This window comes from Lutra lutra, chromosome 2 (assembly GCF_902655055.1).
Source record: "Lutra lutra chromosome 2, mLutLut1.2, whole genome shotgun sequence".
Lineage (NCBI taxonomy): Eukaryota > Metazoa > Chordata > Mammalia > Carnivora > Mustelidae > Lutra > Lutra lutra.
The window spans coordinates 16,828,554-16,846,707 of NC_062279.1; the positions used below are offsets into that span (position 1 = coordinate 16,828,554).

Consider the following 18,154-nt stretch of genomic DNA (forward strand, 5'->3'; position numbering starts at 1 on the left):
CTCTTTGAAAAGAGATCATGATTATCGTTAGTGCTTACTTGTCACTTGTGAATTATCCGAGGTACCACTCCAGGGGTGGAAGATGGAACAAGAATTAGTGTTCCCAATCTAGGACTTGCCCAACTTTTGAGTGCATTGTATTACAAAAGTTAAGTTATAAATTAGCTATTTGAGGCTCTGAGTGTAGATTTCCGATTCAGTTATGCTGAAAGCAGTGGTTGTGTTAATACAGTGGAACGAACAATTCTGGCTGCTAACTAGTAGTGGAAACCTATAGTTTTCTAATAGCCTGTTGGGAATCCATCTGAACATAACCTTCACTTTAGAATGTTTTTTGCCTGGACTGCCTGAAGTCCCAAGAGTTGCCTGTCCGTATTTTGAGAGAGAATTAAAAATCTGGAGAAAAGAGGCCATTTCAACTCTAAAACTGCTGATTATTCTGAACTGGTTGAGGGAAAGGGTCATAACTAGAGGAAGTATGAGAAAGTATGCATATCAAACAATTGCTTTTTTATACTTACTGGAAATTAATATACTTTCCTGGAATTCATTCATTTTTCTACATTTCACTATATAAAGTAGTTTGCTGAAACAGGATGAGAGAAAAGGATTTCCATATAAATTTCTTGATCCAGTGGCCTTTGGTAACTTTCTTGCTACAAGGAATGAATGATACAATGTCCCAGGATCATTCTTATACTGTTGTTTCTTTTAGTGGGAAATAGTATATCAACCATAACTTAGTACTGAGAATACTAAGTCTGTCACTAGACAAATTTTATACTAATATTCCCCATCCAAGGTCAGAGCTACCTATTTTTATTTAACTCTTCCATATTTCATCTATATCCTCTTTCTTCTTCAAGATGTCAGATTTCAGGATGCTGTATTGAAATATTCAATAATTACTTGCATACTTATCCCACATTATATACAGTAGACAGTTTCAAAATACTAATAGTAATACTACCATTGTGAGTGATTCCAGAAAACAGTTAAAAATTTTAATAGAAAATTTATTTCTATCATCTCATTTTTAAAAGTAACTATATTGTATGGTTAGAACATTGCAAACTGTATTCTTCTTTTAATTTTCAATTAGTATTATTCCTACAGTAACTGTATATTAAATGGTCCCCACTAGCCTGTATGTTGATGATTATTTCTAGTCATACGGGTTGTCTGAAATTCATTCATTGGTTCTTTAGGAAGGGTTTCATGTGAACGATAGTCTCAAAACTTTGGCATGCTGATAATAGCTAGTGTGTTTTATATTTGATCGTTTTCATGGGTAAAAAAGCTTTGGCTCACATTTTTTTCCCTCAAATATATTAAAGGTGTCCTTCTGTTTTCTTTGGCATAAAACTTTGCTGTTAAAAGTCAGATAGTGTGATCTTTTTCTTGTAAGTCATCTGTGCTTCTTGCCTAGGTGACAAAAGGTTTTTGTCTTTAAATTCCACTAGTTTGGGACGCCTGGGTGGCTCAGTTGGTTAAGCAGCTGCCTTCGGCTCAGGTCATGATCCCAGAGTCCTGGGATCAAGTCCCACATCGGGCTCCTTGCTCGGCAGGGAGCCTGCTTCTCCCTCTGCCTCTGCCTGCCACTCTGTATGCCTGTGCTCGCTCTCTCTTCCTCTCTCTCTCTGATAAATAAATAAAATCTTAAAAAAAAAAAAAAGATAAATTCCACTAGTTTTTCTAGAACAAGATTTGGTTTTGATTCCTCTGCGTCAATATTCCCAGGTGCAGGGGGCTTTTACTACATGGTTTCAAATTATGATTTTTGCTTTCCAGAAATATCTTTCTTGAAAGGCTTGGGCACTTGTGTTAGTTTTCTTCTTCAGGAGTTCTGATCGTTCAAATGCCAATACTGTTTTCCTGTCTTGAACAATTGTTGTTTTCTCATATCTTTATGAGAAAATGAGAAAAAATTCTTCAATTTTTTGATAAGTTTTCTCCTTTAACTTCTATTTCTCTTAAGACACTATCCATTGTGTTTACTTGCTCTTTTTTTCCTTCAAGTTTAGAATTCATTTCTGAAGGGATTTTTTTTCTTTCCATTCTAATTGTTTCCTGGGCTCTGTGACTTCACTTCTAAGTTTTTCTACTTCCGGTTAGTTGTTTTATCACATCTTATTATTTTCCTGATGTCTTATAAAAATTTTGAAATAGTAGTTTGCAGTTTTGATTTTCCTTATGGGCATGGTTTCCTGGCATGTTCTCATTGTCTCTAGGAACTTTATTCTTTCCTTGTAATTTTTTTCTTAGAACAACTTTGGATCGGATTTTATCTCAGTTTTGGTTTTTTGTTTTTGTTTTTTGGGGTGGGTTTTTTTTTTTTTTTTTTTTTTTTTGGTGCTCAGTTTTTGAAAGGAAGCATTTTCTACAAAGTCTTTCCAAACTCACAGATCTTTATCTTCTGTTGTTTTCATGTAGGATTCAAAAACCTCAGGGCTTTGTTTTTTGAGATTTCTTGTGCCTGCTCTCCTTTTTCACTTTTATCTTGACCTTCTCCTTTCTTATCTCCATTTTGGCTCCACTTCTAGGAATTTCTTCTCAGTATGAGAACGTGTTCTGGGCTTCAGCTCTGACTGGTCAGTTTTGAGAGTTCTTAGTTGTAATATTTCTCAGTCTCTTCAGACCTTATGGCTGACCTCTTCTAGTGACCAACTATTGGCTTGACCAGAATCTTCTGAAGATGTTTTTTTTTTTTTAAGATTTTATTTATTCACTTATTTGAGAGAGAGACAGAGTGGGGGAGGAGGGAGGAGCAGAGAGAGGATAAGTGGACTCCACGCTGAGCGTGGAACCCAACATGGGGCTCAGTCTCATGACCCTGAGATCATGACTTGAGCCAAAGTCAAGAGTCTGACGCTTACCCAACTGAACTACTCAGGCGCCACTTCTGCAATTTAGATGCTGGTCTCATATTCACCCACCATGCCTTCCACAGCACACCTGTTAACTATTTTGGTGATCTCTTGTACTTTGGTTTGTCAAATGCCACATCCCTCTGATTTCTCACACACACACATGCTGATATGATGCTGGTCTTATGGCTGTTGACAGCTTATCCACACTCTCTGATATTTTAAGGTTCTTGAGAATACTTTGTCAACTTGTGTAATTTTTTTATGGGGTCCATGGATTTTGGTTTTTAAGTCTAGTTGGTCTGCCTTTACTGCGGTGATTCAGGAAGATTCAGAGACTATCTGCTGCTACTCTCATATCTTCAAAGTGTATCTATCTTAATATTCATTCTTTATCCTCTAATTTTGTCTAATATTCATTTATTCATTCTTTATTATAAAAACAGCACACAGGCAAGATACAAATTCAATCAACATAGGAGAGTTTACTGTGAGAATTAAATCCTCCTTCCCACACATACCTGGAGTTTTCCAGCCCAACTTTTTAAAAGTAACCACTGTTCACACATTTTTATGTAACTTTCCAGACCATTTCTAAGAATATAAAAGAATATGATTTAGGTTTAAGTCTTTTTCTTTTTTCTTTTTACACAAATGGAGTCATACTATATTTTGTCTTATAATTCTATTATATCATTTAACAATATAACTTGAAAATCTTTCCAAAATTCCAAAATCCAAATCTTTCCAATGATTTTGGAAAAAGCTATATATATATATACACATATATGCTTATATGTGTGTATATATATATAGCTATACATATATATGTATATAAGTATATATGTGTGTGTCTGTGTGTGTATATATATATATATATATATATATACTCATTTTTTTCAAAGACTTTATTTATTTATTTGATAGATCACAAGTAGGCAGAGAGGCAGGCAGGCGGGGGTGGGGGGGGGAGCAGGCTCCCTGCCGAGCAGAGAACCCAAAGCAGGGCTCAATCCCAAGATCCTGGGATCATGACCTGAGCCGAGGGCAGATGCTTAACCCACTGAGCCATCCAGTTCCCCCTATATACTCATTTTTAAACTACCCCACACATTTTCTCTTTATGGAATTAGCATATGTTATTGACCGATCCCCTATTGGTGCAGTATGTTTTTGAACATAATTTTCAATTCATTTTGGAAAGTATATTTATGAGACAAATGCCCTGAAATGGACTTACTAAATTAAAGGGTGTAGGTTGGGAAGGACTTTCTAAACTAGAAACAAAATTCAGACATTATGAGCAGATGGGTAAAATGTGATTATATTAAACTTCCTCATAGTTAAAACAACACTAAAAAAAAAAAAAAAAGAAAGGACACATAGCAAACCAGGTAGAAATGGCAGTTTATATGATGAAAGTTTAATTTTCTTAATATTCAAAAACTTCTTACAAGTAATAAGAAAAAATACAAAACCAGAAAAGCTGGAAAATTACATATTCAGACACTTCAGTAAAAAAGAAATACAAGTAAACCAAAATAATATGAAAAAAAAAGCTCATCTTCACTCAACATTTAAAATATACCATCAAACAGGAGATTCTGTTTACTAATGATCAACTTGTCAAAGTTTAAGTATGTTCTCAAGAACTATTTGGTGGGAGGGTGGGGGGGTGCGGCACCGGCACCAGCATCTGGGTGGCTCAGTGGGTTAAGCCTCTGCCTTCAGCTCAGGTCATGGTTTCAGGGTCTTGTGATCGAATCCTGCATAAGGATCTCTGCTCAGTGGGGAGGCTGCTTCCCCCTGTCTCTCTGCCTGCCTCCTGCTTTCCCCTCCCTCTCTGCCTACTTATGATCTTTCTGTCAAATAAATAGATAACATCTTTAAGAAAAAAAAAAAAGAACTATTTGGGGGGAATGTCGTTTGGTAATGGGCATAAAATTTTGGAAAAAGATTGGAAAAGCTATCACAACTTAAAAATACAGCCTTATTTTTTTTTTATAAACATTTGGAATTTTATTTAAAAAAAAAAAAAAAAACATCACAACCGTGAACATTGTTACAGTTAGAGGCCCTCTTGGTTCTCCACAATGATACTGAGCATGCTCACAAGGGGTTCCCATTATTTAGTCTTAGTTAACAACCATCTTTAAAAGAAGGAAAAAAAAAAACTCGGCACACTACCATTTAACTTGTTTTAATGTTTCTTCACAAATGGTGAAAAATACTAAAGTACAGACAAGGAATAATCATAATGTTGTGACCAACATTATAAATATGGAATTATAAATTTAAAACATTTTCTGGTTTAAAAAATAAATCTGGTAGTCAATGCAGCTCTGCGGGGTCTCTGCGTCTAGTAGGGCCGGTCTCTGCGTTCCTGACGGTGCTCGCCTTTATCCATTTTTCCAGGTCCTCCACGCCCGCCTCTTCTTCCTCCCATCTGTTCCATCAAAGGTCCAGGGGGTCCGCCGGGGCCACCCCGTCTTCCTCCACCAAAGCCGCCTCGGTCCATGCCCCGGCCACCACGGAAGCCCCCTCTGTCTCCACCACGGCCACCTCTAAACATCCCACCAGGACCACCACGGTCCATGAGGCCGCCTCTTCCGCCCCGCATTCCACCAGGGCCACCTCTGCCACGGTCACCGCCAGGAGGTGGAAAGGGTGGTGGAAGGAAGCCTTCAGGCTTCAGGGCCTTACACTGGTTGCATTCTGTTCTCCAGGCAAAGTTCTGGTTTCCACAACCCGGATTGGGGCACTGCCAGTCTCCAGCTCGGTGCTGGACATTTCCTCCTCCAGATGGGTTCCCTCGGGAACCCCGGGGCCCTCTTGGGGGAAAGCCACCTCTGTCTCCTCCACGGCCTCCCATGCGACCCATGGGGCCCCCAGGACCTCCTGGGCCCCCCGGACCTGCACGGAGGGGCGGCGGCATCCCTCTGCCCTCACGGGGCGGCATGCCACCCGGGAGGCTGTTCATTGGAGGCTTCTTCCGAGCAAGAGACACCTTAAGTTTGCTCCCTTGAAAATCTTTCCCATCAAACCACTCCACAGCGGCCTTGGCAGTTGGTGGGTCTTCATAGGATACTGTAGCGTCACCTTTGGGCTTTCCTGTTTCCTTGTCCAAGTAGATATGGATCATGGGTTGTCCGGTTCTCTTGTTCATCTTAACAACTCCACACTGCTTAAAAAAGTCAGCCAGATCATCTAAAGTCACATTGTCATTTAAGCCTTGCACATAAATTGCACTGTTGTCAGAGTCTTCATCTGGATCTACAGGTGGGCCTAGATCAAGATCTGGTCCTTCATCCATGGGTCCACCAGGCTTATTGAAGCCACCTCGCTCTCCAGCGCTGCCCATTCCACCGCGTCCTCCTCCCCGCCCACCTCTGCTCATGCCTCCACGATCAAATCCCCCTCTTCCCCTGCCCCGGTTATCAGGGCCACTCATGCTCCGGTTTTCTCCTGGTCCGGAAAATCCTCCAGACTCCTGCCCATAAACACCCATGCTACTGGGGTGGTCCTGTCGGAATGAACTCTGCTGCCCGTAGCTGCTGCTCTGTTGGCTATATTGACTTGGAGCCTGGCTGTAGGATCCAGTTTGGGGGGGATAACTAGTGGGCGGCTGCTGCCCATAGCTGCTTTGTTGACCATAGCTACTCTGCTGTCCATAGCTGCTCGGCTGCCCATAGGTGTTCTGCTGAGAGTAACTGCTCTGATCATAACTAGTCGGCTGTGTAGAGGAGTAGCTGGTAGGAGGATAAGATGGTGATGCCGTGACTGGCTGCATGGGGTAGCTCCCAGGTACCTGGGGATGACTGTAGTTACTCTGTCCATATCCTAGGCTGGGCTGGTTGTAACCCCCTGTGCTAGATTGAGGTTGACTAGTCTCAGCGGGTTTGTTACCATCCTGCGGTCTTGCAGGTGCGGTGGCTGCCGGCTGCTGCCCATAGGCTGGGTAAGCAGGTTGAGTGCCATAAGCAGACTGAGCTGCATAGGAGGCCTGGGTGGTAGTGACCGTAGCAGTGGTGGTATCATAAGCACCAGTGCCATACCCCTGGACAGGCTGGCTGTATGCCTGGGGGGCAGTTGGAGTAGTATAACCAGCAGGAGGCTGTCCATAAGAAGTTGCATAGGCGGTCTGCCCATAGGTAGCAGTGGTCTGAGCCTGGGTATAGCTGACATCAGTGGGCTGTCCATAGGTTCCATAACTTTGTTGCCCATATGCCTGGGTGGTCTGTGCATATCCTTGAGTGGGTTGGGCGGTGTATGCACTGTAGCCCTGCTGGGCTGCAGCTTGGCTGTATGTACTGTAATCCGTGGACGCCATTTACAGCCTTATTTTTTAAAACATACACTTTTAAGTCTCTTCTATCTTCATATAGAGTCTTTATGGATGATCTCTCTTTAACCAGTCTTCCCTTTGATGTGCTGGCAGTTTGTCCCGGGAACATATGGACACCAGGCTGTAAGAGTATCTGAGAGCCACCAGATGGTGATTTTACAGATAAAAACAGGTACTATTTTCTTTAGACTGTATCTATGGTTACTCCTTGAGAAAAACTACATTGTTAATCTGATGCAATTCTTCTTACACGCTAACAAGCTGTTGTACACAATTCATGTTTTTTGAGTGTTCAAAATTCAGAGTTACCTACCGCCTATCTAGTTTTCTTATAAGAATTTCTTGAAGAGGGGCACCTGGGTGGCTCAGTGCATTAAAGCCTCTGCCTTCGGCTCGGGTCATGATCCCAGGGAACTGGAATCGAGCCCCACATCGGGCTCTCTGCTAGGCAGGGAGCCTGCTTCCCTTCCTCTCTCTGCCTCTCTCTGCCTACTTGTGATCTCTCTCTCTGTCAAATAAATAAATAAAATCTTTAAAAAAAAAAAAGAATTTCTTGAAGAGTAAAAGCAATAGCGGTAATTTATTAAGTACATGCCAGGTGCTAAACATTTAATTTTATTATCCTTAATCCTCACAGAAATTCTCCAAGGTGGGTACATTGTCTCCAACTGACAGAAGAGGAAATTCATGGTCAGAGAGATTAAGTAATTTACCAAAGGTCAAACAGCTTAAAGTGACTGAGTCATGATTTGAATCTAAGTTTGGTGAGCTCCAAGTTCACACGATTTCTAACACCGCATCTGTCTTTCTCAATAGCTCAGAAATGTATTTTAGAACTCAAATATGTTTTAGAACAGAAGGATATCCTGCTTTTACCATTGAAAAATTGCAAATTTATTCTTGCAATAAGTATTATTGAAGAAAGCTAAACATGATATTCTACTAAGTGAATTCCAAATTGGACTAATGAACTTCCAAGTTCATGTAAATAATAAGGATATTTGGGACTATACCTTAAAACATTGGATAATGTGCCCTCAATTCTGTTATGACCAGTACCGTACGGTGATCATTCTCAGAATGAAGCACCATTATTTGATGTTTTTTCTTACTTAAAAAAAGTGGTAAATTGGGGCGCCTGGGTGGCTCAGTGGGTTAAGCCGCTGCCTTCGGCTCAGGTCATGATCTCAGGGTCCTGGGATCGAGTCCCGCATCGGGTTCTCTGCTCGGCAGAGATCCTGCTTCCCTCTCTCTCTCTGCCTGCCTCTCCATCTACTTGTGATCTCTCTCTGTCAAATAAATAAATAAAATCTTTAAAAAAAAAAAGTGGTAAATGTAAAAACATTAAATTTACTTTTTTAATCACTTTTAAGTATACAAGTCAGTAACATTAATTACATTCAAATCTTTGTGCAACCATCACCACTGTTTTAATATCTCAAACTGAAACTCCACTAACAAACTCCCCCTTTACCTCTACTTCTCAGACCCTTAGTAACCACTCTTGTTCTTTCCATCTCTACGGCTTTGACCTATCTTAGTGACTAAGTGGACCCATACATTTGTCCTTTTGGGTCTGGCTTACTTCACTATGCTCAGTGAATGTTTTCAGGGCTCATCCATGTTGTGCCATGTGTCAGAATTTCCTTTTAAGGCTTAAGAATATTCCATTATATGTGTATATCCCATTTTGTTTCTCTGTTCTTCTGTCAACGGTCACATGAGTCGTTGCCATTTTTTTGCTATCATCAAAAATGCTGTGTTTAACATGGGTGTACAACTCTTTGTTCAAGTCCCTGCTTTAACTTTATTTTGGCATATGTCTAGAAGTGGAATTGCTGGATCACATGATATTTCTGTGTTTAATTTCTTTAGAAACCACCATATTGTTTTCCAGAACAATTATACTATTTTACTTTCTCATCAGGTATGCATGAGGATTTCAATATCTGCATATCCTAACACTTATTATTTTCTGTTTTTCATATAATTTTTATAATAGCCACCTTAATGGGTGTATTGTATTTTGAGCTTGATTTTCATTTCCCTAATAATTAATGATGTCGAGTATCTTTTAGTGTATTTATTGGACATTTATATATCTTCTTTAGAAAAATATCTATTCAAGTTCTTTGTCCATTTCTTTTCTTTTTCTTTTTTTTTTTTAAAGATTTTTTATTTATTTGACAGACAGAGATCACAAGTAGGCAGAGAGGTAGGCAGAGAGAGAGAGAGGGGGAAGCAGGCTCCCTGCTGAGCAGAGAGCCCAATGCAGGGCTCGATCCCAGGACCCTGGGATCATGACCTGAGCCGAAGGCAGAGGCTTTAACCCACTGAGCCACCCAGGCACACCTCTTTGTCTATTTCTTTTCTTTTTATTCTTGTGGTTGAATTGTAGTTCTTTGTATATTCTGGATATTATTAATCCATTATTAAATATTTTTTAATATTTTCTCCCGTTCTGTGGGTTACCTTTTTACTCTTATAGTTTTCTGTAACGCACAAAAGTTTTAATTTTGAATACTTCCAATTTATTTATTTTTCCTTTGTTTGCCTTTGCTTTTGGTGTCATATGCAAGAAACCCTGCCAAACCCAATGTCATGAAGGCTATCCTTTCTATTTTCTTCTAAGAGTTTTACAGTTTAGCTCTTACATCTAGGTCTTTGATCGATTTTGAGTTAATTTTTGGATATGGTATAAGAAAGGGGCCCAACTTTATTCTTTCTCACATGGATATCCAGCTTTCCAAGCACTGCTGGTCAGAAAACTTCTTTCTCCACTTCATGATCTTGTCACCCTTGCCAAAAACCAGCCAAACATATATGTGGGTTTATATATGGATTTAGTTCTGGGCAATTCTATTTCTTTGATCCATATGTCTGTCTTTTTGCCAGTAACACACGGCTTTGATGATTTTTGTAATAAGTTTTTAAATCTGAGGTGTGAATCCTCCAACTTTGTTCTTTTTCAAGATTAATTTGGCTATTGGGCTCTCTTGAGATTCCACATGAATTTTAGGATAAATTTTTCTATTTCCACAAAGATGGTGGTTGGGATTTTGGTAGGTATACACTAGATCTATAGATTGTTTGGGGTAGTATTATAAATACAATCATTTTCTTACTTTCTTTTCAGATTGTTCTTGAGTATGATGTTAGGTGTGGGGTTTTCATAATAACTTCTATGATGTTGAGAAAGTTTTCTCTCTCCACAGTTTGTTAATGTGGTGATGTTTATTTTAATATTGTCTGGACCCAGTTTTGAGGAACTAGCTAGAGGCCAGTCAGTTCCTTTTCTTGAGCAGCTGATTATAAACACAATCCCAGACACTTTCATTATTAAGCTTTCACGCTTTAGACAACTATACATCTGCCTAATGGCCCACAGCCAGGTACCAGACCTCTACGGAGAGTCCCTGTGCCCCAGAGCCCACTGAAATTATTTAAATTAGTGAATCCACAGGGAGCCCACAAAAAACTGGCTAACTCCATCCAGCTTGCCTTACATAAATTGCCCCCTGCAGCCCAGCTTGCTGTTACCCTGTCCCCAGTTGCAAACCCCTGTGTGGGTCAGCCTGGAAGCCTTCTCCTATTGCCTTTCATCCATCTGAGCATCTCTGTGTTCTAGCCTATGATCAAAAGGATCTTTAGGGGCACATGGGTGGCTTGGTCGGTTAAGTGGTTAAGTGCCTGACTCTTGATTTCAGCTCAGGTCATGATTTCAGGGTGGTGAGATCAAGCCCTGCATTGGGCTCCGTGCTGGGCATGGAGGCTGCTTAAGATTCTCTCTCTCTCTCTCTCTCTCTCTCTCTATCACTCTCTCTCTCTCTCCCCTCAGACCCTCCTCTGGCCCCCTCGAGCTCTCTCTCTCCCCCCTTAAAAAAAAAAAAAAGAATCTTTAAGTCTTATAAAACAATTGGTGCTCTGAACCGGATTGCTGATTCTGGAGTAGTTTCATGAAGGGGCTGCTCTTGTCTTATGAGTTGGCTCCAAATGACTGTGAAAGCACCTTAGGACAGAATTGCCACCTGTTGAGTTTTAGGCTTGCTACCTGCTGCTGTGTCAGCCCATGACTGGCATAGCTCTCCTTACCAAATGTCCCCAGTGTGGGAGTTTTAAAAACAAACAGTGCCAATTGGTTAAACTGGGATGCTAACCATTAGCCCAGGTGGGAACCCACCTTAGGGCAATAGGAGTGAGAAGGCACTAGAGCTACACTTTCCAGGGTGACATGTTCTGGTGTGTTTGGGGTCACACCCTGTGTTTGGGCAGAGATCTGTCCCAGGGACCCATCACTTTTTTGGCATTGGTGTTTCTTTATTATTATTCAGGGCAAACACTGGTTTGTCCCCTTATTTCCTGTGAGTATTGCTGCCCCGGTCTTTACATCAGTGTCACTCAGGTGGGGGTATGAACCTCTCCCTTGCAGCTGCCTGGCTTGCTGCTCTTGCCAGTGAATACCATGCTCCCCAGACTCCCAGGAGAATCATAAGTTGCATCCTCAGAGACCAGTAGTCCATGTTTAATCCCAAGCGGGCCCCTGGGACAATAGCACTAATATCTCAGCCTCCCCACAACACCTACCTGAGTTAACCAATTGCTTAAATAATATAGAACCCGGGTCCAGGGTGCTTGGAATCAAGCAGGGTGCTTCGCGCCAGTATCCACAGGCCAAAGGGCTGATACTTGGGTGAAGGGGGCTAACTCCCCTGTCCCAAGGTCAGGCTGCCATAGCCCTCTAAGTACAAACTTAGTCCGTGGGAGGTAGACTGGAAAGCCTGGGAAGGAGAGACAGCTGCCTTTGAAGTACGTCACAGGCCCTTCCCCCATATTTCCTGTAACCGTTTAGAAGATCCCCCAGTTCCTTTTCAGACAGAGATAGAAACTAAACACCAGGACTTTAAGCAGACAGAAGTACCCCCACGTCCCCTCCCCCATTAATAGGAACATATGATTGCAGGGGGAAGAAGTTTTAAAATTACATATTTTTATATATTATCAAGCATATATATTTGAATTAAAACAGAGGTCCATAATTTGACCCAACTGGAAATCCATAATTTACTTTAAAATGTATATAACAAAAAGGTAAAAGGTGGGGCGCCTGGGTGGCTCAGTGGTTAAAGCCTCTGCCTTCGGCTCGGGTCATGATCCCAGGGTCCTGGGATCGAGCCCTGCATCGGGCTCTCTGCTCAGCAGAGAGTCTGCTTCCTCCTATCTCTCTCTGCCTGCTTCTCTGCCTACTTGTGATCTCTGTCAAATAAATAAATAAAATCTTTTAAAAAAAAAAAAGGTAAAAGGGTGTGAGAGTCTTGTCCTTCTACAGCATAGGTTCTAAGATAACATAAACATTTGCAAAGTCCACCAATTCATAAAGCTTCATGGACTTTTAATCAATATTGAGGCTTAAACTATAATTGTTGGCTACGTCCTGGGGATCCTACTTAAATTTAAGTAAGGGAAATATCCCATTGTGCACATGATCGATAAATTAAAATTAAATCAAGTCTTTGACATTCATAAATCAGCTTGACAGAATGGAACCCCATAGGCCTCTAGTCAATAACTGAACCCTCTAGCATCTTCTGTCTGCAGCAGGGGGTGTCCTCCCTTGTCTCCAGTTTCTTGCCAGATGCCATGGTCGAGAGCAGGTCACCCTTCCCGCAGACTCCTTGGCTATTTGGGGAGCCCCTTTAGGTTAGACTGTACAGATGGAATTGCCACCATCGTATGTGATGGAGCTCAGTGGAATGCTGCTACTTTCCATCTCTTAACTAGGCTGTTCCTGGTAAAGGATGGAGTCCAAGGCTCAGCACAATTGGCTAAACTTCAGGTAGTCATCTTAGCCCTGGAGACTCTAATCAGCAAATGGTTCCATCCGCATGTTTTTACAAACTCTTGGACCATCGCCTTTGGATCATTGTGCCTTTCAGGGTTAAGAACTGTTGAAATCTCTTGCCTCCTAACACCCAAATATAAATCAAAGTTATACATGTTTCTATATATGCAAAGGCCACAATACCAAGCTTTATCAGGACACTCCTTATCCCCTTTGGAATTCCAGACATTGCTGATATTGACCAAGACACACATTTCACTTTTCAAAATAAACAGCGCTAGGCTCCTATAGATGACATTTAATAGAAACTTTAGCCTCCTGGCAATAGGTTTAATTGAGAAGCCTAAAGGGCTCCTCATTCTACAGTTACAAAATGACAGATGAGTCATTAAATGGATCTATAACTTTCCCAGGTCTTAATTTGTCTTAATTCAAGGCCCTTTGTCTTCCTCACACTTCATACCAACTTTAATAATCTTTCCCATCATCCTTTAATGTAAAGGGGGAGGTGTCTCTCTCCATGCATACAAAGACTTATACATGAGGCCCTTTAATAGTGTCTCCCCTATCTTTATCCATTTTCTATCCTTCCCATCCTATACAGGCTGGGGCCAGATCAATGGTAAATATTCTTCTGGGATGCATTAGACCAGATTGTCCCATGGGCCAGATACCTGCACCTATGATATGGGGCCCATTTGAACCTAAATTTCCACCACCTAAAACCTTCTCCTATATTCAGGTCATTAAGGGACAGTTCATTAATCTGCTCTCATTCTGATCCTCTCCAAAAAATTAAAATTAGTTTTCCAGGTCCTTTTCCAGAATAATATGGACTACCAAGAAGGGAGATCAAAAGTTCCACTTAGGGGCACCTGGGTGTCTCAGTGGGTTAAAGCCTCTGCCTTTGGCTCAGGTCATGATTCCAGGGTCCTGGGATCGAGCCCCACGTCGGGCTCTCTGCTCGGCAGGGAGCCTGCTTCCCTTCCTCTCTCTCTGCCTGCCTCTCTGCCTACCTGTGATCCCTGTCTGTCAGGTAGATAAATAAAATCTTTTAAAAAATAAAAAATAAATTTTTTTAAAAAGTTCCACTTAGTAAATAAAAATTGCATTCAGCGATAATAATGGAATCATCATATCCCATAATGATAAAACTAGATAACTCTTCCTTGGTGATGCTACATGCCAAGAGAAAATCAACTTCAGGCAACAATAGACATTCAACTGTCTCTTAGTCTTATTGCCATTGCTCATGGAGTTTTTTTTTTTTAATCTGTGATCTGGAAGCTGAAACCCTCCAAGGAAGCCATTGTTTCAACCACACATGGCAAATGCTGACGTCCACATGCCATCCAGTTTGGCTAATACAATCCCAGCAGCTCTAAGACCTGATTGATTGCCCGTCACCAACAGAACTGAGGACAGACCCAAAGGGCGTATTAGTCATTGGTTTAGAGGACCTAATGCCAGTTTCAATCTCAGCCACAGACAATTTAGATGACTAATAATCCCACACCCTATTAACCACATGCTCTCAAATCAGGCCATAAGATTTAAATCCTATTTGCAATAAACCTCGCTCAGCATCCATCTGAGCAAAAGTTTAGATCCCTGGAGCTTTTAGATTTTGCCACCATAAAGTGGGCCATTAGTTGTGCTAGTCGGGTTCCAGAGCTTTGGTTCAATTACAACACTATCATGGATGCTGGCCTCACGTTTGCTAGCTGTGTCCCAGAAAGCCCCTTGACTTAAAAGATATTGCGAGCTCCCAGGGCCTACATTGCCTTCAACTTCTGCAAAAGCTAAGCCTTAACAATTTGGGCCACATCAACCCCAGTAGATATCCCTTGGGAAGAATGTCCCAGTCCCATATCACAGACAACCTCACCCTGGCCCAAGACTTGATACTGAAGATGACATTATTCTTTTCATCAGAGATAGCTTCCCCCCGATTCTCAGACTCCTGCCCCAGTAATGCCCACAGGCTGCTACTCCTAAGGCACTGACGAACGACATGGGACATGTATTGCTTTTCTTTCTTTGATGTTAGAGATAGAGAGATTAGAGATATTAGAGATTCCTGAGTTCACTGTCTGCTTAGTCTATGATTCTAGTCTATACCTTGCTCTTGGCCAAAACCCCTCTGCTTGCATGCTTAAAGGGAAATCGTAGAGGGCTTGCTACTATCTATGTCACTTCTAAAAATTAATGACAATTATTATTCCAGCCCTCAGCCCCCTGGGGAGAGAACCTCCCACTTTCCATTGCCTTCTCTTACTCCCCTACTCCAGCCCTCTATCACAATCTCCCACTTTGTCCTCTGACCATGTCCCCTACAACCACCCCTTCTCATCGGTTATAAACAAATACTATTATCCTTTACATACATATACCATATTAAACAGTTAATTTCTATCTTCCAACAATATAACTGCTAGAACTGGCGGTTTGACCCAAGAAATACACCAAGAGACTATTGTCACGAAAAATATAATGTGTGCTTTTAACACACTTTACAGCTCCGCCAAAATATTATTAGAAGCCCAGCAATTTCAGATCTGGTTAATACCACATAAATGAGGAACTGGGCTATGGAAGGGTCTGCAAAAACTTCTACTTCTCCTTTTTTTCTTTTCTGCTCTTACGATAAAATGTTTTCTATGCTGTTTAGAGCAACTATGCTCAATCTTTGGAAGTCTCCTTTATCATTTAGGACATTCAAATAACTCCCCACCACCACCACCCCCCAAAAAAACTAGCTCAAAACTGATGTCAAGACATCAAGGGGTCGATTGTAACATAGTTTTTAAAAAATACTGTCTTGACCCAGTTTTGAAGTCCTTGGCCACGGGCTGGTCAGCTCTCCTTCTTGAAGAGTTAATTACAACTCACTTCCTTTATCAGGTTCTCACACTCTAGGCCACTATACACTCAGACTAATTGCCCTGGGAGTAGGTTTCAGACCACTAGAAAAAGCCCTTATACACTAGAGCTTACTGAAATTACTCAAATTAGTCAGTCCCCAGGGAACTTGCCAAACCTAGCTAACGACACTCAGCTTGCCATACATAAGCTGCCAACTACGGGTCCAGTATCCTGTGTTGAGGTAATTCTTTGTGTGATGAGGTCTGGAAGCCTTCTCTCATTTGCAGCTGTAAGTAACAGACTTTAGCCTTCATCTGCATGACATTGTGTTGTCTTCTGTCATCAAAAGAATCTTTTTTTTTTTAAGCTTTATTTATTTATTTTAGAGAGAAAGAGATGGAGGGAGAGGGGCAGACGGAGATGGAAAGACTTACAATCAGCCTCTACTGAGCTCTGAGCCCCAATCCAGGGCTAAGTCTTACAACCCTGAGATCATGACCTGAGCCGAAACCAAGAGTTGGACCCCTAATTGACTGTGCCCTGCCCAGGTAGGCCTCCAAAGAATCCTTAAATCTTATTAAACACCTGAGTGCTTTATCATGAAAATGTGTTTAGTTTTTATAATGCTTTTTTCTGCATCAATGGAGATGATCCTATGGTTTTTTCCTTCAATCTGTTAATGTGGTATATGATGTTGTTTAATTTTTTTATGTTGAGCCATTCTTAAATTCCAAGAATAAATCCTACTAGGTCATGGTATATGATCCCTTTCATATGCTATTGACTTCAGTTTGCTAATATTTTATTGGAGATTTTTGCATTGATATTCATGAGGGATATTGGCCCGTAGTTTTCTTTTCTTACGGTGTCTTTTTCTGGCTTTGGCATCAGAGTAATGCTGGCCTCAATAAATGAGTTAGAAGTGCTCCCTCCTCATTAATTTTTTTGGAAGAGCTTGATTAAGAGCTTGATTCTTTAAGATTTGGTAGAATTCACTAGTGATGCCATCTGGTCTAGAGCTTTTTATTTTGTTGGGTGGTTTTTTATTACTGATTCAGTAACTATTACCAGCTATAGGTCTATTTATTTCTATTTCTTTATGATTCAGTCTTGATAGTTGTGTCTTTTCTAGGAATTTGGCCACTTGTTATGTTATCCATCAGTTGATGTGCAATTATTTATAATAACTCTCTTATAATCTCTTTCATTTTTGTGAAAGTGGTGGTAATGTCCCCACTTTCATTTCTAATTTTAATAATTTGACTGATTTTTTTTCTTAATCAGTGTAGCTGAGGGTTTGCTAATTTTGTTCACCTTTTCAAGGACACAACTCTTGATTTCATTGATTTTTCTCTATTGTTTTCTTATTCTATATTTCATTTATATCTGCTCTAATCTTTATTATTGCCTTCCTTTTTCTAGATTTGGGTTTAATTTTCTCTTCTTTTTCTGGTTCCTTAAGATGTAAAGTTAGACTTTGATTTGAGAACTTTCTTCTTCCTTACTCTAAGTATTGACAACTATCAATTTGCTTAACACTGGTCTTGCTACATGCCATATGTTTTGATATGTTGTGCTTTCATTTTCATTTGTCTCAAGATATTTTCTAATTTTCTTTTTGATTTCTTATCTGACCAATTGGTTGCATTAAGATTGTGTTGTTTAATTTCTATATATGGGTGAAATTACCAGTTTCCCTTTTGTTATTGATTTCTTTTCATTCAGTTATGACCAGAAAAGATATTTTGTATGATTTCAGTCTCTTTTAGTTTATTAAGATTTGTCTTGTGGCCTAACATATGGTCTATCCTGGAAAGTGTTCCATGTGCACTTGAAAAAGATGTATTCTGCTTTTGTTGGGTGGAGTGTTCTGTATATGCCTGCTAGATCTAATTGGTTCATAATATTGTTCAAGTTCTCTATTTCCTTATTTCTTTTTATTTTAAATTTTTTTAAATTAACATATAATTTGTTATTTGTTTCAAGTTATGTTGTTACGGGTCTGTGATTCATCAGTCTTACACAATTCACAGCACTCACCATAGCACATACCCACCCCAATGTCCATCACCCAGCCACCCTATCCCTACCACCCCACACAGCAACGCAGTTTGTTTCCTGAGATTAAGAGTCTCTTATGGTTTTTCTCCCTCTCTGGTTTCCTCTTGTCTCATTTTTTCCTCCCTTCCCCTATGATCCTCTGTCTTCTTTCTCAAATTCCTCATATCAGTGAGATCA

The 18,154-nt window shown here is 40.6% G+C and overlaps 1 protein-coding gene across 1 annotated transcript; it reads right to left on the bottom strand.

Moving 5' to 3' along the window:
- Window positions 1-5,051: 5,051 nt before the first annotated feature.
- On the bottom strand, window positions 5,052-7,197 carry LOC125091611 (RNA-binding protein EWS-like). Its single transcript, XM_047715292.1, has one exon. It carries the CDS (start codon window positions 7,195-7,197, stop codon window positions 5,227-5,229), a length of 1,971 nt encoding a protein of 656 aa, XP_047571248.1. The 3' UTR covers window positions 5,052-5,226.
- Window positions 7,198-18,154: the final 10,957 nt, after the last annotated feature.